This window comes from Penicillium griseofulvum, assembly GCF_001561935.1.
Source record: "Penicillium griseofulvum strain PG3 chromosome Unknown contig_13, whole genome shotgun sequence".
NCBI classification, from domain to species: Eukaryota; Fungi; Ascomycota; class Eurotiomycetes; order Eurotiales; family Aspergillaceae; genus Penicillium; species Penicillium griseofulvum.
In genome coordinates this window covers 137,721-164,865 of record NW_024467434.1, presented here as the reverse complement: position 1 = coordinate 164,865, position 27,145 = coordinate 137,721, and the positions used below count along the sequence as shown (strand labels likewise).

The 27,145-nt window shown below is 48.3% G+C and overlaps 9 protein-coding genes across 9 annotated transcripts; 5 read left to right on the top strand and 4 right to left on the bottom strand.

The window, feature by feature from the left end:
- Positions 1–79: 79 nt before the first annotated feature.
- Positions 80–910, bottom strand: PGRI_091910 (eukaryotic translation initiation factor 4E; the record flags this gene model as incomplete). Its single annotated transcript, XM_040796904.1, has 3 exons — positions 80–547; positions 607–678; positions 734–910. 3 exons carry the CDS (start codon positions 908–910, stop codon positions 80–82), a joined length of 717 nt encoding a protein of 238 aa, XP_040650334.1.
- Positions 911–1,454: 544 nt separating this feature from the next.
- PGRI_091900 (Mpv17/PMP22 family protein) lies at positions 1,455–2,199 on the bottom strand (the record flags this gene model as incomplete). The annotated part of the gene is made up of 5 exons (XM_040796903.1): positions 1,455–1,501; positions 1,553–1,858; positions 1,917–2,022; positions 2,080–2,134; positions 2,189–2,199. 5 exons carry the CDS (start codon positions 2,197–2,199, stop codon positions 1,455–1,457), a joined length of 525 nt encoding a protein of 174 aa, XP_040650333.1.
- A 595-nt stretch (positions 2,200–2,794) lies between these two features.
- Positions 2,795–3,830, top strand: PGRI_091890 (40S ribosomal protein uS5; the record flags this gene model as incomplete). The annotated part of the gene is made up of 3 exons (XM_040796902.1): positions 2,795–3,076; positions 3,228–3,485; positions 3,573–3,830. 3 exons carry the CDS (start codon positions 2,795–2,797, stop codon positions 3,828–3,830), a joined length of 798 nt encoding a protein of 265 aa, XP_040650332.1.
- Positions 3,831–6,038: 2,208 nt separating this feature from the next.
- On the top strand, positions 6,039–7,620 carry PGRI_091880 (class I SAM-dependent methyltransferase; the record flags this gene model as incomplete). Its single annotated transcript, XM_040796901.1, has 11 exons — positions 6,039–6,065; positions 6,116–6,168; positions 6,218–6,274; positions 6,327–6,356; positions 6,406–6,447; positions 6,500–6,575; positions 6,630–6,670; positions 6,726–6,751; positions 6,807–6,993; positions 7,062–7,490; positions 7,542–7,620. 11 exons carry the CDS (start codon positions 6,039–6,041, stop codon positions 7,618–7,620), a joined length of 1,047 nt encoding a protein of 348 aa, XP_040650331.1.
- A 1,302-nt stretch (positions 7,621–8,922) lies between these two features.
- On the top strand, positions 8,923–11,240 carry PGRI_091870 (uncharacterized protein; the record flags this gene model as incomplete). Its single annotated transcript, XM_040796900.1, has 3 exons — positions 8,923–9,040; positions 9,112–10,768; positions 10,835–11,240. The coding sequence occupies 3 exons, from the start codon at positions 8,923–8,925 to the stop codon at positions 11,238–11,240; spliced, it is 2,181 nt and encodes a 726-aa protein (XP_040650330.1).
- Positions 11,241–11,606: 366 nt separating this feature from the next.
- PGRI_091860 (isoleucine--tRNA ligase ISM1) lies at positions 11,607–16,092 on the bottom strand (the record flags this gene model as incomplete). Its single annotated transcript, XM_040796899.1, has 6 exons — positions 11,607–11,688; positions 11,740–11,874; positions 11,935–12,422; positions 12,472–12,538; positions 12,596–12,787; positions 13,226–16,092. The coding sequence occupies 6 exons, from the start codon at positions 16,090–16,092 to the stop codon at positions 11,607–11,609; spliced, it is 3,831 nt and encodes a 1,276-aa protein (XP_040650329.1).
- A 513-nt stretch (positions 16,093–16,605) lies between these two features.
- On the top strand, positions 16,606–20,889 carry PGRI_091850 (ABC transporter ATP-binding protein; the record flags this gene model as incomplete). The annotated part of the gene is made up of 9 exons (XM_040796898.1): positions 16,606–16,683; positions 16,733–16,920; positions 16,974–17,630; positions 17,686–18,860; positions 18,917–19,092; positions 19,147–19,676; positions 19,756–19,871; positions 19,930–20,117; positions 20,215–20,889. 9 exons carry the CDS (start codon positions 16,606–16,608, stop codon positions 20,887–20,889), a joined length of 3,783 nt encoding a protein of 1,260 aa, XP_040650328.1.
- Positions 20,890–21,276: 387 nt separating this feature from the next.
- PGRI_091840 (UPF0183 domain protein) lies at positions 21,277–22,861 on the bottom strand (the record flags this gene model as incomplete). The annotated part of the gene is made up of 2 exons (XM_040796897.1): positions 21,277–22,739; positions 22,798–22,861. 2 exons carry the CDS (start codon positions 22,859–22,861, stop codon positions 21,277–21,279), a joined length of 1,527 nt encoding a protein of 508 aa, XP_040650327.1.
- A 355-nt stretch (positions 22,862–23,216) lies between these two features.
- Positions 23,217–26,891, top strand: PGRI_091830 (putative kinesin family protein (BimC); the record flags this gene model as incomplete). Its single annotated transcript, XM_040796896.1, has 3 exons — positions 23,217–23,681; positions 23,734–25,881; positions 25,932–26,891. The coding sequence occupies 3 exons, from the start codon at positions 23,217–23,219 to the stop codon at positions 26,889–26,891; spliced, it is 3,573 nt and encodes a 1,190-aa protein (XP_040650326.1).
- Between the last annotated feature and the right edge of the window lie 254 nt (positions 26,892–27,145).

Here is a 27,145-nt window from a genome sequence, read left to right as displayed (position 1 = left end):
CGTGAAATCTGCGCATCGCCACCCGTCCCCTTTTCGTTTTTCATTCTCGTCTGCACATCACCATATCAATCAACCCCTTTTAAACGGTGTACTTGGCCTTCGCGCGCGTGCTGCCGCTGTGTGCACTGTCGGTGTGGCCAGAGAACTCCACCACATCCGCCAAGTTGAGTCGCAGCACATCCTTGAACCGTTGGCCAATTGCCTCGAGGATCTCCTTGCCCTGCGCCTGTGTACGGGTGTTCTTATCGCCCTGAATGCTCTTGCCGACTGTGCGTGTCCATAGACCGACACGGTAGAAGCCCTTGCGCACGTTCACAACCACTCCCATAACTTCGTTGTCGTCGTCATTCTCGAGGGTCTCACCAATCGCGGCCAGCTGCGCATGCAGCCAGAGTTCGTCAATGGGGACGGAGCGCTTGTCCTTGAACTGGTATGACCACTTTCCACCGTGCTTGTTTTGGGGGTCCTCCCACTCGGGTCGTACACCCTTCTTGAAGAGGTGGTAGTCGGCCTTCAGGCCAAGTTCGGAGGTCGGCGTGATGTTGTTCTATTAGCGATCGAGGTTAGTATGATCTTTGATCGGGGGAGACTTTGGATTGGACATACATAGATGCCCCAGAATTCTTCAACGGAGCTGAAGGTAACCACCTCCTTAAGGAGATCGTTCCAGTTGTCGCCCTAATTTCCCTTGGTAAGCATGCTGATATCGAAGTATCCAACTGGTGTCTCCTACCTTGCCACTGGGGGGCTTGGTGAACCACAAAGTCCATTCGTGCATAAGAGGGTGCTTCACGTTGAAGTCATCGGGGTTGTGGAAGACAGTGACAGCATCACTAGTCTGAGTCTCGGTGACAGGAGCGGAGTTCTCATCGGCAACAGCCGGGGTACCATTTTCTGCGACGGTAGCCATAGTGAATAGGATGTGGAGGGGGAGACGATCGAGTCGGAAAGTTGGAAAGTCGGAGGGGCGAGAATTTCAGGGAAAGCGCAAATCGGGGGGGGCTTTTTCACACAAAGAAGGTAAGAGGAATCCAAGCCTGGATCGAGTTAGCAGTAATAGTCTGCTCCAGGCAGTGTGAGATGAGAGTGGAGGTAGGCGACAATTGACTGTAAAGAGTGAAGTTTTGAAGTTCGAGCCACAAAAACTTGCCTTGCCTCTTTGGGTTCTTCCGTAACATAATCAAATATCACACCCATCCATATATATCCCATCTTCACTTTGCACTTCTAATTCTATCATTTTCGGTTTATTATAATTTATTTTGGGTTGAATATTCAGATTCAGATTTATGTTATACAGAGTTATACAGAGTTATACATGGAAAATATGAATAAAAATCTTCCCGATGCCTGAGGACCCAACCCAAAGAATTACCGTATAATGGAGCGCCAATATGAAAATGCTCAGAATAGCTGATGAAAACTTCAAGGGTATCTCAAATCATGCCCTGGAATTATAATTCCTCGCCGCTGTTCATCAAGCTAAGGAAGCAGTTCCAGCCTATTCAGTGGTTAGTAACTATGATCAATACTTGGAAAGCAGGGTACTCACCTAAACTGATAACGTTGACAAACAACAAGCGCAGCTCTAGCGGAACAAATGTAAAGTTGACACCTTGTACAAAGGGCCAGACCATCAGGTTGGCCTTATAAGCGGGAGCAAAGGCAGCGTGCCACCTTTCCACGGGATCAACACCTTCCATAATGGCCATTGAAGACAGGAAACAGGTGAGTTGAATCGGTGCAAAGAAGATTTGATCGGCGGCAACACGAGCGACGGTGGTGGATGCGGCGCCCTTGAGAACGACATGACGCTGAAGAATGCCGAACCAGGTAGTGGCGACTGGACCGAAGACGGCTGAAAGGAAAATACAGATCAGCGATGTATCGCAAACTCGAGGTTTAAAAACACATACCTCCACCGTATAAAGCCATGCGCCCAGTGCGGGCAAAGTCGTGTTTCTCGAGACCTTTCCGGTCAACAGCTTGCTGTGCTAGAACATCACCGCTGCCGAATAGGAACTGTTGTAACAAGAATCAGGAGTTGGTCCAATGGAAGAGGAAATGAGGGGATCGTACTGCGCTGGTGATGCTTGCGGTGAGGATGGGCTTCTTTGCCAACTTGGACTGGTACCTGGTTGAAGATGTTTTGAGCTTCGATTCAAGGAGGTGAGCCGGGGAGACTTACCAGCGCAACATAACTGCGATTGAGTGGTTATGAAAGATGCAAGACGGAATAATCAAAGCAGAATGCAAAGAATGAATAAAAACAAGCCAGAGGGAAGACGCTGAAATACTATTTGAAGGGGCAACTGGGGGAACGATCTTGAAATTGCGGAGTCAAGATTGACCTGTCGCATAGCCCAAATAGGAAGTGCATCCGCCCGAAGCAGATTTTGGTGTGACGTATGGGGAAGAATCACAATATTACGAGGACTCAATTTAATTTTCTAAAGATATTATATTGTTGTATACTGTTGTAGTTAATAACTTGAAAAATTAATATAATATAAATGTACTCTTTCTTCCACAGAGTCAATGTCTCTCAAAAAAAAAAAACAAGATGATCAATCGATCTACTTCTGGGCCCCGTCAGGTGATACCGCCCTGGAAACCTTAAGTGCACGTGCCACTTCCCCGATCAGGAATTTAGGGCATAGGGTCTCCACTAGGGCTGCCCGCTCGCTTAGCCCACCCGCGCAAATTTCGGGCAAACAGTGCTCAGCGCCGTGAATCTCGACGACCAACTCAAAACCGACAACCCTCCCCGTCGCTTCCCATAACAACATAAAATATGGCTGACGCTGCTCCCCGTGGACGTGGTGGTTTCGGTTCGCGCGGCGACCGTGGTGGTGAGCGCGGTGGTGACCGTGGCCGTGGTGGCCGTGGTGGCCGTCGCGGCCGTCGTGGCCCCAAGCAGGAGGAGAAGGAGTGGCAGCCCGTCACCAAGCTCGGCCGTCTCGTCAAGGCCGGCAAGATCACTTCCATGGAGCAGATCTACCTTCACTCTCTGCCCGTCAAGGAGTACCAGATTGTCGACTTCTTCCTGCCCAAGCTCAAGGATGAGGTTATGAAGGTACGGATCGACACAACACTTTTTGAATTTGGAGGATTGAGCGGGAATCGACTGGAATGCGACAATTGAATGCAATTGCGCAGTGGAAGCTCGAGCGGAAACCGAATACATCGAAAACAGACCAGAAACTAACGTCAATATCAACCTACAGATCAAGCCCGTCCAGAAGCAGACCCGTGCCGGTCAGCGTACCCGTTTCAAGGCTATCGTCCTCATCGGTGACTCCGAGGGTCACATCGGTCTCGGAATCAAGACCTCCAAGGAAGTCGCCACCGCTATCCGTGCCGCTATCACCATCGCCAAGCTCGCTGTCCTCCCCGTCCGTCGCGGTTACTGGGGTACCAACCTTGGTGAGCCTCACTCTCTGCCCGTCAAGCAGAGTGGAAAGTGTGGTTCCGTCTCCGTCCGTGTAAGTTTTGTACAGTGGTCATTTTTGACCTAGGTCCTTTTTTTGGAGGACCAGTAATTCAAAGAGATGGTTTCTAATTGATTACAGCTCATTCCCGCCCCCCGCGGTACCGGCCTTGTCGCTTCCCCCGCTGTCAAGCGTCTGCTCCAGCTCGCCGGTGTCCAGGACGCTTACACCTCCTCTTCCGGCTCCACCAAGACCCTCGAGAACACCCTCAAGGCCACCTTCGTCGCTGTCGTCAACACCTACGGTTTCCTCACCCCCAACCTGTGGGCCGAGAATAAGCTCATCCGTAGCCCTCTGGAGGAGTTCGGTGATGTCCTCCGCCAGGGCAAGAAGTACTAGGTTATGGATGATGCATGATTTTTGTTCGACAATTCCAATGGGTTTCTTTTAAAAACTTCTCCTTCTGTGCTTGGTGATTAAAAGATGGTTCGTGTGTGCGAGAGACATCTCTGCGCCGCTCTTGATGTATTTATCATGGGGAGGGACACAAAATAGCGAAGTCCACGGGCCATTTGCCAGCCAGATTGTTCTCTTGAGCAGTAGTTGTATACAGTAGCTATTCGCTTGGTAGGTTTCGATCTCAGATGTGAGAATGATGTATCAAGCTTTGGTTCAGGCGAGCACCTTCGATGTGTAGTGCTGCAATATTCATGACATGCGTGCATAGGTTTTCCAGGCAGCTAAATTCGCCATGAACACCAGTCTGGGGTCCAGGCTGTTATGTCTGGCATCAGGCCAACGGATATCATACATGACCCTGAAGATGCTCTTATATGAAAGCTCCCACATGCTTGATACATTCACATTGGGCCACACCGGAACTATCAAAGTGATGCAGTATACTGTGTTGAAGATATATATTCGAAGTACATTTGTCTCTGTATCCCGAGTTTACTGTGAGCACCAAGAATATTCTAAAAATGTACCCAGAAAGACGTCTAAGATGTCAAGAAGATACATATTCTACATTTCTCACATCATTTCAAAGGTATAGCTTGTAGAGTTCCTAAATTAGGCTTAACCATCCATGCGAATTCCTCTTCATCTCATGCCGTTTCATTCCATCTTAGAAGTTCAATCATGTCTCCAGGGTTCTGGTCTCTGTTTACTGGATCTTGATAGGGTAGCGCTCTAAGGACCTGAGAAAAACACAATCTGATCTGGGTCAAGTGTTTGACCACCATGATAACCAGTGAATTCTTAGCAGGTTTGTCATGTATACATGCGAGCTTTCCGGCGAAGAGGAGAAGATTGGACTGACCTCAAAAGGTACAAACGGGGAATTCTTATAACAACCACACCTAGTAAAATGCTGTAACAGTCTAGACTCTTGAATTCGATAGAGACTCAATGAAGCACTCTTTTTACTCGAACTAACAGAGCTTTGCAAGGCCATTTATAGCCTGATGGCCTGCACTGATATTTCTTCCAGATAAGTGATGAATTGAAATTATTCGTCTCGCTAATGCACTAGATAGAAACATCTCATATTATATTGCTGCGAAAACGCAACAAGATTCATAATATCACATCTGCTGATGCGAACATGGCTACTCCGTCTACAAGGTCTGGGTGTTGACATGCCTATCCGAATGATTTGTTTCCGGGTAATTTCTGTGTCTATCTTTCGTTGAAATATTCTGTCTTTTATCTCTTCGATGAGGCTTATCCCATCATGTGCCAAGGTACGTAGGCAGCCCTGTCTGGACTGATCTCGATACGAATACAAATAGGGATATAGGGCTTCAGGACCGACGATGTGGTGTAGCATTTATTCCCAGTATCTTCTCCCCTATCAATGAAATCATCTATCGATGAGAAACTATAGTCGATATTGGTGCTCTCCTCTCCTTCCCCTCCCAACTCTCCTACCCTGTCCAGTGCGCCTAAACCCAAACAAGCCCTGGGTGAAATTCGAAGAATAGCGCCGTTTCCCCCTTGCTTGAACTAGCGGGCCCATGCCATCTCACTCTTCTGGCTCGCATGATCGACCCTGTCATCCAGTTCGTCCACATGCTCTCCAGTATCTCCCTAGGCCGCATTGGACAAGTCTGTTGGAGACTGCGAGATCCCGTTTGCGTTTTTCATGTGGATCATCGGAGGGAATAGTGGTTTTCGTCTACTAAAAAGGCGATCTTGGGATTCAACTAATAGGAACACTCACAGTGTTTCAGACTACCCGTTCGACACCTAGGCAGGATTAATACTTCATAAACAGTGATTATGCATAGTCTATATTAGAATTCCTTCTACTCCCTAATAGAATGGGAGTTGCTTATTTAACTAAATGACAGTCTCCATCGAAATATATCGAATTTGTTTATGTTGTACTGTAAATGAAGCTGAGTGGGATAGTACTTATGTATCCTACAGTACTTCCGCTAGTACTTTTTTTTGTGGGTACAATATGTACCCAACCTACCTTGGTAATTCGGTTATATTCAACGGGATGATTGTGGCTTACTTAGTTAAACGGTTCAAGTGGGATATCCCTTTCCGACAATTTCACCTTTCATTCAACGGAAAAGGAGCAAAAGAGAAGAAGAGATGGCTGAAAAATTGGACATTGCGGTAGTAAGTGTGATCTATAATTTGGGTCAGGACATATCTAACCTCTGGTCTAGGATCCTGATTTCTACTCTATGGTCAATGGTTATGGGGAACATGGCCTTCATTCGTTAGTGCCACTTCAGATCATACCTCTATGAGAATTCTCACTCTAGTAGGGATACCACCTCAATCTCGTCCTCAATTGCGAGGGGACGACTGGAAAACGGTCGAAGGTCAGTCTACTTTTAGTCTGAGATCGCATCCTAAGACTGACTGGATATATAGATACCAGGCTATTAAAGAAGATGACTACTGGTTAGTTGGGATACAACAAGGGTTGTTTTTCATAAAGTAACGTATCAAGGGGTCCTTCGGATGATCAACAATTCGAGGCATTTGAAATTGGGTAAACTACATCCCATTACTATCTAGAAGGGCTGTGATATTAACAACCTCAGCCATATGATGTTTCTCGTGCTAGATCACAATCAGCAAAATCCGCTTTTCCGTGCCCCTATCGGCAATTCACCCAAGGTAAACATATACCGAAGAGATCCACTGAAAGGTTCCGCTAACCACGCAATATAGAATATTTTAGACATCGGAACTGGTCAAGGAAGTTGGGCAATGTAAGTCAGCGAGCAAATTCTTTCAAAAAAAAAAAAACCTCTAACAAATCATTAGTGACGTTGCTGATCGATATCCGCGAGGTACTAAAATTTCTTGATTTTAACTTCTTTTATTCTTTTGACTGAAACCAATTAGCTACCGTCCGCGGAGTGGATATATTCCCTCCACCCGTGACATGGATGCCCCCGAATTGCCTATTCGAGGTAGATGATGTGCTTCGTGAGTGGACATGGAGAGAGCCATTTGATTTTATTCATATGCGCCTAATGTATGGCGCATTCTCTCCCGAGGGATGGCAGAAGCTATACAAGCAGGCCTATGAGTGAGTTTTGTTCCTGATTAATTGACCGTTCGAGAAACCTTGCCCTAATTTATTTTTCTATTTCACAGCGCTCTAGAGCCTGGTGGGTGGATCGAACAAATGGAATTAGACGTGCGAGTCTACAGTGATGACGGTACCTTGAAGAAAGAACATCAGCTATCTGGATGGGGTGACATGTTCATTAGATGCTCTGAGCGAGCTGGACGGTCACTTAGAACCCATGAAACGATGCGCAGCGCAATCGAGGAAGCAGGGTTTGTGGATGTGCATGAGGTCAAGTACAAAATTCCAATAGGACCTTGGGCTAGGGATAACACATTGAAGGAGGCTGGACATCTTCAATGGGCCCATTGGAATGCCGCTCTAGAAGGTTGGGTGATGTGGCTACTCACTCATTATGGGGAGCCGGAGCCGTGGACAAAGGAGGAGGTACAGGTATTTCTGGCTAAAGTGCGCACAGAGCTGAAAAATCCGCATATTCACGCTTATGAACCTGCGTAAGTTTTCTTCCAACTTGCATGAGCTTTTCCAGGGCTGATAGATTTTAGGAATCGCGTGTGGGCCAGAAAGCCTACCATGGAGGAATTGCAAGCAAAGGCAAATCTCAAGATCGAAACATCACAGTAAAACCGTGAATTTACTTTCCTTTATGGCGTTTACAAATTCCAGAAGCCAATTTTTCCATTACTAGCTCAAAGCTGTTCATTCTTTTGTTTGCTGGAACATATGGAGTAGAAGATCCCCCAATTGCAATGGGAACAGAGAAAACCACAGGATCAAACTCCATTGACAGCTGAATGTAGCCCGAATCAAAATTTATGATACATGCATACTGTATGCAGATAAAAGGAGTATCAAACTGCATCGGCAATTTACATCTGTGAGGTGTCATTCTTGGCAAGTCAGAAGTCAATTAGGGTTAACATTAAATCGTCCCGTCTTCATCTCAGAGCACAATCCCTTCTATATGTTATCGGAAAGACTTCGATTCCAATGTATAATCTCTATTCACCAATCATGACATGTCATTAGGGGTATATCTTCACAATCTGCACATCCAGCTAATGCCAACAAACTAGGGATTCAAAAGCCTCGATGAACGATGCAGCCTTGTTAAAGACGACCACAATTCACCATCAGATCAAATAATCTTGGATCCTGAAGTACCTCCGCAGCACTTCCCAACCAGTTCGAGACCCTCGGCACTGTTGTGGATAACCTCACATCTGGCTCTAATACTCGTTCACTACGACCAGTCTCACCCCGGCTGTTATCGTCCGCCTACCTTTCTGATAATGCCAAGGGTAGTATCAATCTCTACTTGAAGTATCCTGATCCTTCCTGATGGACAATTTCATATGTGTTGGGGAAAAAGCATCGTGATGTAACCGCCTAAATAGGGAATTCTGAGCAGGGCAGCTCTTATCAGAGCTAAAGGGGTTTACTATGTATGTCTCAATCTAAACAACAGTTCCTATGAGTATGGTCCCGGGGAGAGTAGTGGGTTATACATCCCAGAACATCCAGGTTACCAGAATATTGTCATCTAGGCATAGAGGCTCTACCGACCTCGTCGAAGCAGAAACCTGCTGTGCCTCATCATCAGGTTTGTCAGAATCTGTAAGTTCCTTGGGAAATTAAACATAATGACCAGCGCACGAGTTGAACCGGAGACCTCGATGTGAATTCGCGAGAATGGTATCTACCTCGCGAGGGCGTTATGCGACTAGGCAGCGCTTGAACTGGTCTCGTGGGAAGTACCTCTTCCTTCAACCCGTCCCACTTCCTCTCTTACTCTCTTCCTCTCTTCCTCTCCTGTCATCCTTTGTTCATCTCTTGCTCATCTCTTGCTCATCTCTTGATCATCTCTTAATCATCTCTTCTATCCAATTCCTTTCATTATTCTCATTATTATCATCCTAACTCATCATGGACAACATGTACGAGGCTGATATGTACAAGCAGTGGAATGATAGTCTGCTGGGCGTACAGTTCTGGGAAGATGCTACGAGATACGCTGAGCAACTTGCCAAACGTGAGACCCAAGGTATGTTTTATTCAATTTGGATCGTTCAAACATAATGTCTGTTTATATCCATACTAATGCTTATCATTTAGCCCTAGTCACGGGACCAACTGATCAATTGCCTCAGAGCACTGTTCAGTCACCTTCCAAGAATGCCGTTCATACTGCAGTCACAAACTCTCCTGAGAAGAGTCCAACCAAGAGTGAAGCAAGACAGAGTCCAAAGAAAAGTCGCTTCCAACTCTCTCAGCTTGCTTCTTTCAATAGTCTCCGACTTCGAGGTATCATTCATCCTTCCCCCGCCGGGACTGATGCCGCAAATTCACCCGACAAGAGTCAGAAAGGTTCAAAGAAAGGTAGCTTGCATCTTCCAAAGCTGCCTTCCTTTAAAACTCTCAGTCTCAAGCGCCGAGGCCCGATCCTAGCATCGACTTCGGGACTTATTCAAGTTGAGAAGCATACCCGTCCATCCGTCCTATCTCCTTCCACTTTCCTTCCCCCAGAACCCCCTGAGTCTCCTATTCCTCCCATGCCCAAAACACCCCGTCCCGCCTTTCGTACCCTCTACAGAGGACCTTCTGCTACCAATATGGACATTGTACCCCCCAGCGCCCCCAGCGCCCCCGGTTCTCCCAAGGGCTCTCAGCCTTTTGCTACAATGGCTCCTGGTTTTCTTAGCAAAGCCAGCTTCCAAGAGTGGCTTGATCGAGAGAGTGATACTCATGCCGAAACTGAGACCCCTCCCCACTCAGTAAGTCACAGTTCTCGCATCAACTTGATGGCCTGCCTCAATAGAGGCGGCTCTTGGGATGACATCCCCCGATCTAAGTCGGTCCTGGAACTAAATATGTTTTTCGATGCTATCAAGACCCACCCCGAGAGAGTCAAGGCCCGCCCCGAGAGAGATATCGATCTCCACGACGACCCAACTATTGATGAAGGTACCATGACTGAGGAAGTCACTATGGTCCTCCAGACTCTTACTACCGATCCTGACTTTATCTCTGCTACCAGAAATACCATCACGATGGACTTCGACATCGAGGGTTCCTCTAGTGACCAGTTTGTTGGCAAGACCACTGGTGAGACTGATGTTAGCTGTGAGTATGCTACCAATGAGCTGATCACCAATGACCACCCGACGACTAACGAGGCCACCGCCGGGACTGATATCACCAAGTCCGATGCTACCATTGAGGCCAATGCTCCTGCCCTGAAGGAGTCAGCTGCCGAGCAAGCCACTGCCAATGACAAGTACGTGAAAGGTAAGGCTGCCGTGCGTGACTGGGACATTCATAGTCCCAGTATGATTAGAAAGGAAGATCTTCCCATCTTCGATGCCCCTCGATACCCAGATCACGAGGTGATCATGGAAGTGACCGCTCCCAAGGCGGCAAAGCTGATCGACAAGGCCATGGAGGCCTTCTATGAGTCCGCCACAGATGACCAGGCAACCGACCACTCCACCAAGAAGCCAGAGGATGGGGTCATCATCACCATCCTCTCGGTGGAGCAGATGCGACCCTTGGCTGAGTTCCGTGGCCTGCGTGAGCTCAAGTTGACTGGTATGATGAAGTCATACCAACCCATCATCTGGAAGACTGTGTGGATGAACCCCCAGCTGACCACCCTGGAGCTGGAGATGGCAGTTGGCTTGGAGATTAACCATCCACTTGGGCCAAGTGGATGGAAGCTCATCAAGAAAGGATGGGTAATGAGCGTCAAGTCCTGTGCCTCGCCCGTGTACTAGTAAGTTATACCAACTGAGAGTGATGTGAGTCCAAAGTGATATATGCTAACTGGACTGATTTATAGTGGGCAGGAAGGCAGCGGAAAGATCCGGGACCGGATCGGGTACGGCGAGTACCTCGACAAGCGCTGCATTGAGGCAGCAAAGGTGCTTGCCCTGAGCACTGGTTTCCCGGTCCCCCCCTACCTCCCGGTCAAGCGTCTCACCTTGACCGGCTTCGCTGTGGACGGAGACGCCTTCGGGATGTGGTTCCGGAACCTCGAAGAGGTTCACTTTAAGAAGAACTGCATCGACTGCGGTTTCTGGCTGCCTCGCTCCCAGCGAGACGTTCGAGTTCGCCACTCGAACGAGTACGGAGTGGCCCGGGGTGCGGACGGGCCTTCCGAGGCCGGCTCCGTGGTGGAGCTCGGCGAGGAGGCACTGGCTGAGCTCACCGCAGCGGTGAGAGGCCTGGGGGCCTCGAGGATGTGAACGGGCTGTGTCCGTGTCCGTCGGCGGCGGCACGCTCACCAGAGCCTTCCCCAGGGGGCTCTGGTGAGCGGCCGCCAGGGAAATATCATATTCGGTTGTGTAAAAAAAAAAAAAAAAAAAAAAGAAAAAAAGAAAACAAAAAAAACCAATTGTTCAAGTCATTCTTGTTTCATATGTAGAGTAAATAATAGTAGGATCGAGTAATATCATCATGATCACACCTTACAGTAGAAGCCTCAATGAAACTGAGAGAAAGGTGAAACTGACCCGCAAGTAAGAGACATCTGAAAATCAACTAACTAAGATAAAGAACGTATTTCGTATCTCCTAAATTTCAATCTGAATGTGAAGTGAAATGTGAATCCCTTACGCACCCTCTTCATCGGCGATACGGATAGCTCCTTCATTGCCGACACCATGCGACCAGAATCCTTCCATATACAGCGCACTGTAGTAATTAGCATGTCGTCCTTATATAGACGTTCAGGTTAAAACTCACATTCCAGACGTGCTGTCATGAGCCAACAGAAGCCAGTATCCAAGAACACCTTGGGTAAAAACATCCTGTATAGCAAAGAGAACGGTCTCTGTATCAACGCTCAGCTTAAGCGCAAGAGAACCAGCCGCGAGGGCACTATTCACCATTAGCACTCGCCACAGACGGATTCAAGAAATGTTCTAAAGGAAAACTCACATAGGGAACAGTGCTAGCATGGCAATTGCAGACCCAGAAATAGACCCGAAGAACCGTCTTATCTGGGCATCCTTGCTCTTTGCTGCTCGCTGCGCGTGGAAACCTACATGGTGGATCACAACCAGGTAGGAAATACACGAGAGAGTCAGCCAGACCCAGCGCTCGCGGCCGTGGCCTGCAAATATGCCGAATAGAGCCGTTGTTAACATGATCAGGTGGGCGACAATGCCGATGAGTAGGTTTGCGCCTGGTAGACCGGATAGAAGGGCGAAGTTGATGAACAACAGGGGTGTTGTTAATGCCCAGTTTACAAAGCGTAGCCATAAGACCTGACGGATATAGTCTGTATGTGTATCTGGAACATGTTTGTGGGGTTCGTGGATACTGGCATGTTTGGTTGTTATACCTTGGCCCGTGGAAAGGGCAAGGTAGATAATGAAGGAGATGGTGGTTATTAGGGAGGTTAGAATGTGGAAGATTCGTTTCGGCTGGATAGATTGTTAGATATTGTATAAGGATATAGAGAGATGAACTTACCAGAGGAGCACGAGCGGCCAGAGTATAGAACACTAGCGAGGAGATGCCCATCAACACAGTGACAACCCTATAGAATGTTTAGAATTGAGCATTTTAAATGTATGAAATTCAAATGTTCACATACCAGAGAGTCCGTTTACCCACATCATGAAGTTCTTGGTAGACTTCAGATCCCGGAATTACAGTGGGAATAGGTGCCACTGAAGATGTAGTGGCAGGTGCCGTTGGAGTAAAATCAAAAGATTGAATCATACTGAATTTGAGAAATATGAAAAGAAGATGGAAAAGTAAGATCAAAAGAAGATCAAAGAGGAGACTATAACTGTTAAAAAGCAGGATTTCAGGGATGATTGGGACAACCGTCATTGACAGAAATACTGTCGTCATAGCCAATTTATACCATTTCCAGTCACTACATATGAGATCTTGGATAAATATATTAATGTATTAATGTATTAATGTATTAATGTATTAATGTATTAATGTATTAATGAATTTATATTTAGAAAATATTGAGATATTTGGTTAAAATGTTACACTGCAGTTGGTAAATTGGCTGTTATACCCAATGGAGATGTTTTAATATAATATACAAAGTACAGTACATAGTAGACTTATACACACAGTGATCTAGGCGTTTGCCTGTATCACTGTATCACATCGGTCGCAGATCGAATTTTCAATCGCCACTGGTTCCGGAATGGCATACCGCCAGCATCGTGGGCATTTGGACGCCTGTGGCGCGTAAACATACACTTTGCCTGACTGACCATCAAGCTCAAATGTCTCCTCATATTGCCAGTCAGCATCCTGAATGTCGGTCGGGAGTGCTTCACTGTGAGAGGAGAGAGTAATGGAAGACACAACAAAGAGATCAGGGAGCTCTGACAGATACTGTTGGAATAATCCAGAGTTGTTAGGGAGCACAATGTGAACAAAGGATTGCAGGGAGGAGCCAAGCTGCTTTTTACTGCGGGCTTGCTCCTGCAAGTTCTTGATAGCGGAGTGGACCACCGTCAGCTCCTGGTAGCTGGTGTCCAGGGCTAAATCCTGCCACTCCGGGGCCGGGGCGGAAATAATACGTTGCAGGGGATGCTCAGATTGAGTGCGGATAGACTCGGGAGTATGTTCCCAAGTTTCTTCCACAAGGACTGGTGTGATGGGAGCTAGCACCTCTTGAAGATAATTGTAGATGTAGAATAAGGTCGTTTGTGCGGCCCGGCGACTTGTGCTGTCCTCACCAAGGGTGTACAGTCGATCCTTGATCGCCTCCATGTAGAAAGCAGAAAACTCGAGGTTGGCCCACCGGTTCATCGTGTTCACGGCCTTGTAGAACTCGAAGTTGGCACATGCCTTCTGAGACGTGAGTACCATATCTGAGAGATGCTTGAGTGCAATTCGATCGACTAGCTGCAGCTCCCCGTATGGGACAACGTTCTCAGGACGGAAATCGGCAAGGGCACCTAGCAGTAACTTGAAGGTGACACGGAACTTGTGGAGACTGGTGTTGACAGTCTGAAGTACCTGTTTTCCAATCACCACGTCGCGCGTGTAGTCACTGCTCGCCGCCCACATGCGAAGTGCATCCGGGCCAAGAGCGTCGTACATAGGTTCTTGGCTCTCGGGTTGCTTCTTTCCTTTGCCTTTGCGAGGTTTAAGAGGAGGCAGTAGAGTTCCATCCATGATGGTCTGCGGGTAGAGCACGTTACCAATCGACTTGCTCATTTTCCGCCCATGTTCATCTAGGGTGAACCCGTGAGTGATGAGGTTCTTGAATGGCGCACGAGGCGTAGGGAATTGACTCGAGCCGAGCTGGTGCGAGATATAGGTGAGAAGCCCGGATTGAAACCAGCCACGGTGCTGATCAGTACCTTCGAGATACACGTCCGCTGGATGACTCCGTCCTTCGATAGGAATATCGATCTCTGCCCAGCTGGTGCCACTGTCAAACCAAACGTCCATAGTGTCCGTTCCACGTCGATACCCCGCTCCAGCCTCGTCCCGCAAGGACGGAGGAATCCATGCAGCATCATCCGCACTGTCAGTCCACCAAGCATCGATTCCGCGCTCTTCAATCATGGCCATGATATGTGAAACACTATCTTTAGTCAAGACGGCCTCTCCAGTGCTCCGGTGATAGATTGCAGGAATAGGAACACCCCACGCGCGCTGGCGCGAGATACACCATTCACTCCGGTTTTTCACAAAGTTCTCCAGTCGCTGCTTTCCAGTCTCAGGGACGAACCGGACATCTTCCAACGCTCGAAGAGCACTACTGCGGATATCGGCAACATCGGCAAACCACTGTTCGGTAGCCCGAACAATGATCGGAAGCTTTGAGCGCCAGTCATAAGGGTACTTGTGCTCGTACTTATGTTGGGCAAGCAACTGATCACACGATTCGACCCATTCCAATACTGCGGTGTTACCTTCTCCCAAGACAGGCTTTCCGGCTAAACGTGTAGGATCGAGAGGCATGGCTTTATCTGTGAATTTGCCCTCATCGTTAACGGGAGCGAACACAGGTATGCCACGCGCAAGGCATGCTTCGTAGTCGTCCATTCCATGACCAGGCGCGCAGTGAACCATACCAGAGCCAGAATCCGCAGTAACGAAGTCCGCAGCGAAGATGGGCTGCGGGCGGGCTTCAGGCCCTTTGAATAGTGGTCGATATGTAGTTTGTTCGGCTAGCTCGGACCCCAAAATAGACGGCACAATGACAGAGAGTTCTTCTTTCAGCATATTCTGAAGATATTCAAACCGGGATTGAGCGATAAGAAGATAACCATGTTTTTCCGACAGAACGATAGCGTATTCCAAAGACTCGCTGACTGCAATGGCAGCATTGGCTGGCAGCGTCCAGGGGGTAGTGGTCCAAATCACGGCACTCAGATCCTTTCCATGGAGAAGAGGATTCTTAGAGAGATGCGACGGGATATCGACGAGAGGGAACTTAACCAGAGCAGCCGTCGAGATATGATCCTCCTTGTATTCTAGTTCTGCTTCCGCAAGAGCGGTACCCGTTGAAGGTGACCAGTAAACCGGCTTGAACTTTCTGTAGATGAGTCCCCGGTCCACCATTTCCCGGAAGATACCCAATTGTCGCATCTCGAATTGTTTGTCCATGGTCTTCCAGTGGTTCTCCCAGTCGGCCATGACCGCGAAGCTACGGAACCCTTTCATCTGCTCCTTCACGGTGTGTCTTGCCAATTTCCGTGCGGTCGTGCGAATAACCGCCGCACTGACTGGTCCACTTGCAATATCCTCATCGCGCAGGCCTTGGAGCGCTTTAAGCTCGATCGGAAGTCCATGGCAGTCCCAGCCTGGCACGTACCGCACCCTCTTCCCACGACCCAATTGTACGCGACAGATGATATCTTTTAAGATCTTGTTGAGCGCATGACCAACATGGAGGTCGCCATTCGCATACGGTGGACCATCGTGTAGGACGAATGGTTGTTCGGCGGGCCTTTCGCGGCGTTGCCAGGCGTAGAGATCATCGGTGCATCGTTTCAGGTATTTTGTCCAATCGACAGGCGATACGCGTGGAGGGAATGAGGATTTAGGAAGTTTCAAAGTCGAGGTCCATGAGCGAGGAATTGACCGCGCCAGTTCCGGCATTGTCCAGCATATCCTAGAAAATGGATAAGTGGAAGTCAGAAGAGAAGTGTCTTGGCATTTCTTTCCAAAAACATGGATTCTTTCCAAAAAGGGTTTAGACTCCGCCCATTGCGGATTTGGTCATTTTGGACATTCGACCTCGGGGAATCATGATGCTACCTCTTACGGCCAATGATGTTGATGATTCACGGTTATTAATTTATAAATACTCCATTTATGAAACTATTTGTGTCTAGTGCCCCTCTCATTCCTAATACAATAAAAAAATACTCGAAAATGTCTTCAACACGCTGATTTATATCGGGGCCCGCGGACCCCGAGAGAATCTTACTGCCTCTTGGATGAGACCCGCCAAGTATGACCATGGGAATCTTAAAAGGAGTGTGAGATCTCGATTAAATGGCTCATAATTGTCTTCTGTTTTCTTCACACAGTGTATCAATTGAAGAAAAGTCCAATTAGAGACCAACTGGCTCTATATTCGCCTAAGCGGGAATCGGACGAATATCGACAATGGAGCAAGAGTCCGAGAAACAGGAATCCAAGGACCAGGAGCCTGGGAAGGAAATAGGTGCATTTGGTGGTTATCTGGTAGGAAAACTCTTGGCTCATCGCAGACTGATAGCCTAACACCAAGCAGAGGATCTTTCAATATGGCTCGTCTAAGGACTATACCATGCAAGCTATTGGCACTGCCTGCGCACTAGGTTCCGGTGTGGGCATGGCTCTTGTCAATCTAGTGTTTGGCCAGTTCATCACACTCACCACTGACTACTCGTCGGGTGATTCGGAGGCTTCGAAGTTCCGAAGCGAAGCCAGCAGACTCAGGTATGTGCAAGGAGCTCAATCTAGATCGACAGAAAGAACTAATATAAAGATAGTCTTTATTTCTTCGTCATTGGTCTTTGTCGTTTCTTCCTCACCTATGGATACAGCACACTGTTTACATTTGCTGCATACCGGATCATACGAAATATTCGCCGCGCGTACTTGAAAGCAGGACTGAGCCAGGAAATTGCTTTCTTTGATGCCGGTACTAGTGGATCAATTGCAATGCAGGCTACCTCAAACGGACGACTTATTCAGGGTGGAATATCAGAAAAGCTGGGGCTTGTCATCCAGGGCCTGTCCGCTTTTATCTCGGCCTTCGTGTTAGCATTTGTCACTCAATGGAAGCTGACCCTCATTTGCTGCTGTATTGCCCCAACAATGCTTCTGGCCATGGGAATCAGCTCCACAATTGAAGCTTCGATTGAAACAAAAGTCCTCAAAGTTCAGGCCCAGGCTGGAGCTTTTGCAGAGAGTATTTTGGGCAGCTCTCGGACGGTGCAAGCTTTCGGGCTTCAGAGCCAACTGCTAGGTGACTTTGACAAGTTCTTGCAAGCTTCGAGAAAGCTTGGAAATAAGAAATCTCCACTTTTTGGCTGTTTATTTGCCACGGAGTACACCATCATATTTGCAGGATTTGGCCTGTGCTTTTGGCAGGGTATAAAAATGATATCCACTGGGGAGGTGGAGGAAGCTGGGGATGTTTTCATGTTTGTTGGATCTTTATCCTTTGATAACTGGCAATGCTAATCATGATAATCGCAGTGTGCTCATGTCTGTGATTGTGGCAGCTACAAGCTTGACATCTATAATGCCTCATATGATTGAATTCGTCCGGGCTGCCTCTGCGGCGTCAGAGCTATTCCAGCTCATGGACCGAGAGTCGACGATCGATCCATTCCACGAGTCCGGAGAAAAACTGACGGACGTGATGGGCCATCTCGATTTTGGTAACGTCTCGTTCGCGTACCCTACACGCCCCGACGTCAATGTGTTGAAAGACTTCTCACTGCGTATCCCTGCGGGGAAGACAACTGCACTGGTCGGAGCCAGTGGGTCTGGCAAGAGCACTATAGTTGGCCTGATTGAACGATGGTATAATCCTTCGTCGGGAACAATCAAGCTTGATGGTCAGCCTATCGAGCTGTTCAACCTGAAATGGTTGCGTCAGCAGGTGAGACTTGTTCAGCAGGAGCCCGTTTTATTTGCCGGCTCAGTTGCAGAGAACATTGCCAATGGCCTTGTCGGTACGCCATGGGAAAATGAACCCCCAATCGAGAAGCTGGCCCGGATACAGGACGCTGCTAAAATTGCTTTTGCCCATGATTTCATCACTGAACTTCCCAATGGGTACGATACCGTCATTGGGGAGAGAGGTGGTCTATTATCCGGTGGTCAAAAGCAACGTGTTGCAATTGCTCGCAGCATTGTTTCCCAGCCACGAATTCTTCTTTTGGATGAGGCAACCAGTGCACTTGATCCTCATGCCGAGGAAGTCGTTCAACGGGCACTAAACAATGTTTCGAAGGGACGCACAACAATCACCATTGCACACAAACTAGCTACTATAAGAGATGCTGATAATATCGTCGTCATGGAGAATGGCCGTATTCTTGAGCAAGGTACGCATGACGCCCTTTTGGAATCGAATGGCGCCTATACACGGCTGGTGCGGGCTCAGGATCTTTCTGTGGCCACACAGGATGAAGATGTCTCAAATAGTCAGGATGAAATAGACAAAGGAGATCATGTTACACTGACTGGTGAATTGACCCGATACTCGACCCTCACGAGGTCGGCTTTGGAGAAGCAACAGAGTCGGGATGATTTTGACAATTGGAAAAGATTGGGGCTTCTTCAAACAGTCTGGCGATTGACGAAATCAACTCCAGAGCTTAATTGGACTTTTGCAATTCTGATTCTGGCTTGCTTGACAGGAGGTGAGGCTGGCATCCTGAAGTCCAATTCCCGCAGACTGAAACTAACCGAATTGTAGCTGCTTCGTATCCTGGTCAAGCTATTTTGATGTCAAAGTTCATCGACGTATTTCATTTCACAGGTGCAGCCATGCGGACGAAAGGGAACTTTTTCGCTCTCATGTTTTTAGTTCTCGGACTTGGATCTTTTGTCGTCTATTTTGTTATCGGGTGGACATCAAACATCGTCGCACAGGTAAGTCTGCTTCGGTGACATATGAGTATACCTTGGGCTAGCTAACTCATCAAGACAATGAACTACAAATACCGGAAGCAAGTCGTTAACGATATGATGAAGCAAGATTTGCAATTCTTTGATCGCACCGAAAACACTACAGGGGCGCTGACCAGCCGTGCCGACTCTTATCCGCAGGCTGTGTTTGAGCTTATGGGGTTCAATGTTGCTTTGATACTGGTTGCAATTGTTGGTGTATTGTCATGCTCTATCTTATCACTTGTATACGCATGGAAGCTTGGTCTTGTCATTGTCTTAGCAGGACTTCCACCGATGCTTATTTCCGGTTACGCTCGCATCAGAATGGAGGCTGCAATGGATCACAAGATTTCGAAACTATTTTCCAAGAGTGCATCCATTGCCTCGGAGGCTGTGAATGCCATCCGGACTGTGTCTTCTTTGGCAATTGAGACGTCTGTTTTGGAGCGATACACCCAGGAACTTGACCGAGCGATTGCCACGTCCACGAAGCCAGTGCTTTTCATAATGCTTCCTTTTGCATTCACTCAGACTGTCGAATACTCATTCCTGGCACTTGGCTTCTGGTATGTTTATCTGTCGTCTTTGTTCTTGTTCTCGGTTCTATCATGGCTTGATGCTAACCATTGGATTATCTCGATATAGGTATGGATGCCGGCTTGTCTCATTCGGAGATTTGAGCCAGACCAACTTCTACATAAGCTTTCTAAGTGTGTTCTTTTCTGGCCAGCAAGCTTCAATCCTTTTTGGCTTTTCAAGCAGTAAGATGCATCCCAGGCATATGTGGGAGGTAAAGACAGGTTGCTAACGGCTACCCAGGCATGACAAAGGCAACTCATGCGGCCAATTACATCTTTTGGCTTGAAGAGCTTCAGCCCACCATTCGAGAGACCGAAGAAAACCACGACATTGGCCCTGGCGACTTCAAGTCTATGCACTTGGAAAACCTGCAATTCTCTTATCCAATGAGACCCCACGCTCGTGTACTACGTGGCGTTGACCTTCATGTATGCCAGCTCAACTCCTGCTATCTTCATTCATGTCCTTTAACCTACCAAATCGGTACCATGAAGATGCTGTTATTTGTTGCTAATATTTTTACAGATAAAAAAAGGTCAATTTGTTGCGTTCGTTGGAGCATCTGGCTGTGGAAAAAGTACTATGATCAGCATGCTCGAACGCTTTTACGATCCAATAGCTGGCCACATCAAAGTTGATGCCCTTACATTGGACCGCATGAACCCGTGGCTGTACCGAGGCCAAGTGGCACTTGTTCAGCAAGAGCCCACCCTCTATCCCGGAACCATTCGCGAAAACGTCTCCATGGGTACATCGACTGGTTGCGCGTCAGCGGTTCCTGATAGTGATATTGAGGCTGCCTGTCGGGCTGCCAACGTGTGGGAATTTATCTCTTCTCTACCTGATGGCCTTATGACTCTCTGTGGAACCAACGGGTTACAGCTTTCTGGTGGGCAACGTCAACGCATAGCTATTGCCAGAGCTTTGCTCCGGAATCCACGTTTGCTCCTCTTAGATGAAGCGACGAGCGCATTGGACACTCGGTCAGAGAGAATTGTCCAGGATGCGCTGAATGAGGCGGCTTCTCAAGGGGACAGAATCACAATTGCGGTTGCCCATCGCTTGTCGACTATTCGCCACGCGGATGTTATATGTGTCTTTGAAGGGGGCAAGATTGCTGAGTCCGGAACTCACGAAGAGCTACTAGCGAAAGGACGACTCTATCCGAAAATGTGCGAGGCTCAGAACCTAGGCACTTGATCAGTTGAAACGTGTTCTCTGTGCCTTCAGGGTTGCGAATCGTCATGTATGAGTGGTACTATATCAAAAGATATGAAGGTGATGATGGGATGTCTGAATAGTGGACTAGCCCAGATAGACCTCCATGTAATTAAACCGAAGCGAATACATATTAGAAGCCATTTGAGTATCTGTAAATGCAGCATTGATAGAAATGGTCGTACCGTTATTGACTGGGCAATAAATTTATGAGGCTATTGAAGAATATTAGGTATCAAATCCCACTATTTGCAACAATATACGTGTTTAAACAATACGTACAATTTCGCATTCAAGAATACCTAAGATTATCATGATTCATGATGCATTGAAATATGGGTTAAAAGCGCTGGTTTCAATAGTCTCAAATCAGTAGACTGTCAAACAACTCACAGCGCCATTCTTGAGAACTTCGAATAAAAGCCCTGGAAACCCAAAAAGCTCGGTGTTGCCTAATCCCCCATCCTGGCCATCAGCACCACTCCGAGGACCTCTCGCCGTGCTCTCCTCCCAGCCACCGAGGAACTCAACACTGCTCTCAGGACTATCTCCCCAGCCACGGTTCAACACCATGGGCCGTTGTAAAGCACGTTCCTCGGCGGGGCTGGCGTAAGATCCCTTCCAAGTGGCGCGCAGCCGCTCTGAGACTTCATCATAGGGCGTTTCCGAAGTCAGACAGTCGCCGGATTCATCCAAATGAATTAGCCAGCGACTTCGGCGGTGGCGGTTAAATGGATAAGAACCTGGGACATTCCCATGAAGAATAATCTTTGTCACTGTCAGCTGGGAGGATGCTGGCTGAGGCGATGGATCCAGAAGCCCTGAGGCGGGGAAAGAGGGTCCAGGTGTTGTTGGATACGAAATGAAGGCATCGAACCCATGATGGAAGTAATTTAAAAAGCACTCTGCAGGCAGTGAGGTGGGGTCTCCAATATTGAAGGTAGTCATCTCGTCGTCAGAATCATCAGTTACACTGTTAGTGGATGAGTGGTCGGCGTCCGGAATCTCGATTCCTCTGCCTGGAGAGGGACTCATGTGTAGGTCCCCGCCCCCGGTTGCACGGTGAATCGAGATCCGGCGGTCGTTCTTACGGTAGATTGCGTCGGGTGGACCGAAATCGGCAATCAAGTCTTGCGGAGTCGTCTCTCCTAGTGTTATATATAAAGGAGAGCCCGTCCTGCGAGCCACTTCAAGTCTCCCAGCACCAAGGATATGCCACTCCTCGATTTCATCCGCGAGGCATTCTCGGGATTTTCCAATTAAAGCCGACGAGCGTGGGTACTGTGCCTGTTGTGTAAACAACTTGGCTCGTGCCTCGGGCCATGATGAGCCTTGGAAGATAGACATGGATGTGGCCGGAAGGGCAGCCGAGGAGGATAACAACGCTACAAAATCACACTGGTCTGACCAGGCCGAGTGCTGAAGGGGAAACGAGAATGCAACCCCGGGATAAGAGAGCACGTAAGTGCCATATGGCGATTGCGGATCTGCCGGTGGTACATATTCTCCTGGGTATGAGGGACCAAACAAACGATTGTAAACGTGCCGGAAGCTGGGGCCGTGCGAAGACAAGGGTTGTTCTGGTGACTTCCCACCTTTCAGAACCTCTTGGCTTTTGTATACCAGGTTCACTCGAGAGAAGTCGAGGATTTCAATCAAACGGAGCCTTTGGTCAGGACCGTCAAATCTAAGGCGCAGGCCATTTGAGGGCAACTGCAATACCACTGGCTTGCGAAGCGGATCTGCAGGGGAGTAGGCTAGGTCGATGGCGGGATAAGTTTGGGGATAGGACTTAACGCGGGTGAGGACATTATGGAGCGAAGCTCCCAGGGCTTCAAAAGTATTAGCAAGGGCCACTGTAAAGGTGTGAGGCTAGACAAAGAGACATACTGATAAACCCAAGTCCTTTCCCGGGGAAGATCTGTGCCTGTGCTGGGGAGATCGAAGTGGTCATAGTGGTCTATCCGTTTTCATGGCCCGACGACTATGGACGGAGGTCCACACAATATTTGAGCCTTATTTAAAAAGGGGATGCTAGATGTAAGGGGTGTCCACATGGTATGAGGGGAAATAGCGATAAGAGGGCGATGACGATAGCGCAGCCGACAGAGTCATGTGAGAGGGGGAAATGACTTGATTATGTAAGCTTTGTTTATGTTTTCCCGTTTGAGACAAAGCTCCACTGATATACACAACGCTGAAAGACTCCGACAGAGCTGAAAAGATCAAGTCAACTTTCAAACTACCGAACTATCGAATATTACTACGAAATAATACCACAATTACACTCCGAGTGTCGCATTGTCAACATGGTTGGCCCACCAAGGCCCCCGTCCACCCTCCCCACCACGAGGAGGTCGGGTTTGCGCCAACCGGTTCGACGAGCGGGTTCGGCAGTCCCCGAACGCCATGCACCGCCTGGGGTGTCTACACAATCAGTGAGGCCATCTGCGATGAGTGCAGCTCGTGCCGCGAGGAGCCCTGAAAAGTCAAGCGTTGCGAGTAAGAGAAAGGAAAAAGATTTTGAACGGGAAATCAACGAGGACACAAACATTCATGTCGTGGTCCGCTGTCGCGGCCGCAGCGATCGCGAGATCAAAGAGAACAACGGTGTAGTCTTGTCAACACCAGAAGGTGTGAAGGGCAAGACCCTGGATCTCTCAATGGGACCGAATGCGGTTTCAAACAAGACATATGCTTTCGATAAGGTCTTCTCCCCGGCTGCCGATCAAACAACTGTTTACGAGGATGTGGTCGTGCCAGTCCTCGACGAGGTTAGTATAGTTACCGCGCATGAAATCGAAGAACCGCGCTAATTCCTTACAGATGTTGGCAGGTTACAATTGCACAATCTTCGCATACGGACAGACTGGAACAGGAAAAACATACACCATGTCAGGAGACATGACTGACACTTTGGGCATCCTGTCTGATGATGCAGGAATCATTCCACGCACCCTTTACGCCCTGTTTCAGAAACTCGAGGATACAGAAAGCACAGTGAAATGTTCATTCATCGAACTTTATAACGAGGAACTCCGTGATCTTCTGTCATACGACGATAGCACTAAGCTCAAGATTTTTGAAAATGAGAAGAAGGGAGGACACAGCACAATGGTTCAGGGCATGGAGGAGACTTACATCGACTCTGCATCCACCGGAATCAAATTACTTCAAGCGGGCAGCCACAAACGCCAAGTGGCAGCGACGAAATGCAACGACTTAAGTTCCCGAAGTCATACAGTTTTCACCATCACCGTTCTCACAAATCGCACGACCGAATCTGGTGAGGACTATGTTAGCTCGGGCAAGCTGAACCTGGTTGATCTCGCAGGTAGCGAGAACATCGGGCGGAGCGGTGCGGAAAATAAACGGGCAACGGAGGCAGGTCTCATCAACAAGAGTCTACTTACTCTCGGGAGAGTGATCAACGCCCTGGTGGATAAGAGCTCGCACATTCCTTACCGCGAGTCAAAGCTCACGAGACTACTACAAGATTCTCTTGGAGGACAAACAAAAACATGTATCATCGCCACTGTTTCGCCTGCCCGCAACAATCTAGAGGAGACCATCTCGACCCTTGATTATGCCTTCCGAGCCAAAAACATCCGCAACAAACCCCAGATCAATTCTATCGTCGCCAAAACCAAGCTTCTGCGAGATATCGGGATGGAAATTCAGAAGCTCAAGAGCGAGCTCATTGCTACCCGGCATCGCAATGGTGTCTATATGACGCCTGATGCGTACGAAGAAATGACAATGGAAAGTGAATCGCGGCGAATTGTCAACGAAGAACAGCGTGCCAAGATCGAGTCTATGGAGGCAAGTCTTCGAAATAAGGTCCAAGAGCTGCTCTCTATCACGGGCAACTTCAACTCATTAAAGCAGGACAATGAGGAGACTCAGTCCAAACTCAAGGAAACGCGCGATGTTCTCAACGAAACCGAAAGGTTTTGGAAGGATACCCAAGAAAAGCTGGACGAGGAGAAGATTGTAAGGAAGGCCCATGAGAATACCGAAAAGCAACTTCGTCACATTGGTGCCGGCCTAGTTACCACTTTAAATGGTACCATTCAAGACGTGAATGGACTGCATGCGAAGTTGGATCGCAAAGATAACTTGGAGGCTGATAACCAGCAGACCTGGCAAACTTCAACTGGGGAGATATCACATGTTACACAACGGGTCGATGCTCGCATGCAGATCTTCCAGACGCAGCATGCGAAGCTGCTAGAGGATATGTCTGGCAAAATCCACCAATTTGTGGATCATGAACTAGACACTGTGCAGTCTACCCGTCTGCAACTTAAAGATCTTGATATCTCTTTTGACAAGGTCGAGGCAGAGGCGAAAAATAACACCACTACTGCCCACAACGAGATGAATGAAGTTCTCGAGGAGATCAAGGTTCTCCGAGAAGAAGTTAAGTCCAAAGTGGGCGAAGGCTTGAACGGCTTGTCAGCTGCCGCTGCGCGGATCTCCGAGGAGGTTATTGGGGAGTTCTCAGAGTTCCATTCCCAGCTTCACTCGTCATACAGTACACTTGGCAGAGACTTCAAGGCCATGTTCGAGGAGATGGCAAAGCACCTCAATGAACAGAAATGCGAAGTCCACAGACTACGTCTCGAGCTGCAGGCAGCTAATCGCCAGACAGTGGAGGCCAATAGAAAGGCTTCGTCTAATCTAGCACAGGTTCTGGAAGAGGAACATGCAAGTGCACAAGCCGATCGTGAAACTCTTATGTCTCACATCCGAGGACTCCTTGAGGAATCAAATCATAAACAGAACAACCGCCTTAAGGGCAAATTTGATGCTCTTCGCACCGACATGTCGGCATCAGGCGACTCTCTTGAGCAAGCAACTGCGCAGTACGATAGACACATTGATGAATGGATTTTTAAAGAGGAACAGTTTGCCAAAGACATTACTGCATCCAAGGATGAAATCAAGACTAGGATGCAGAATGATTGGGAGGTAAGACCAACTGACATCTTTGGGCTGTGAAATGAAACTAACGACAGTAGACTTTCGACCAGCGCAATGCCTCGATTCATCGGGCAACAGAGTCCGTGCATCAAGAGACTGTGCGAATTGTTGATGCTCAGATGAGCGACATGGGCACACAAATGGAGGCTTTGGATGACTTCGTTGCCAAAGCACGGTCCCAGAATGGTCGCTTCCATGAATCACACTTGGGCAGCTTGAATTCCATGGCGAAGAATGTCCGACAGTCCCGCTCAAACGTATATGGGCACCTCGATGGATTCAGTGGACGTGTCGAAAAATTCCAGGAGCATGTTGATATGCATACCAAGAACCTGGAGCAAACTACTGCACCTCTACACACGGAAGTTCGCCGGCCACTTTTAGAAATGAGGTCCAACATCCAGAGCCACCCCCTGAAAGAGTATGTCCCAACAGGTGTAACCCCTCAGAAACGACGATACGAATACCCTTCGGAAATGCCCCAAACGGAAGCTCACGACGGTCTTCGCACTCGGCACCGGACATCAAAGCAGTTTACTGCTCTGCCATTCAGTGAGGACCAACAGGACTCCCCTGCTCCCACTTCGCCCCAAGTGGCAGCTTCACCGCCCAAGAAATTCGTGTATAATGATACCCTGGAAGAGGTAGGCCACCCTCTTCCATCATCTGCAGCCCCACCTTCCAACACTGGCCTTAGAGAAGTCGACCTAAACGTCGCCAAACCGGTCTTGTCTGATGCCGACGATGCACTACCTCCAAGCAAGCCGGAGACCCCCGCGTTGGCGACATCCATGGACCTGGACGAGACGCCAGAAAGGGAAGAGCCAGAACAACCTCCCCGCAAACGGCGCCGCTCAAACTCGAACAACAACCCCGAAACTAAACTCCCCAAAACCATACTCTCGAAAAGGATGAATGGCATGAAGGAGGGTCGCGAAAATATGCCCCCCTCGGCCATCGCGAGTGGCCGAAGATTCAGAAACCGCACCTCTGATTAGGTGGATTCCGTGTTATTTCTGCCCTTTTTTTCTGTCTTTTTTTTGAAAATTTTTGATACCCGATAGTCGCTGGGCTTTCCACTCTGGGCTGGAGTTTTTGGCTGAGAAAACAGTGTTGGGTTAGCCATTCTCTTGTGTCTCTTCTTTTGTCTGAGTGCTATAGAAAAGCATTCTGCTTGGCGTTTCTGGTTTGGCTACATTAATATTCCCGTACATAGGAATGTCAGATTTGATCTTAATACCATACTTGATCT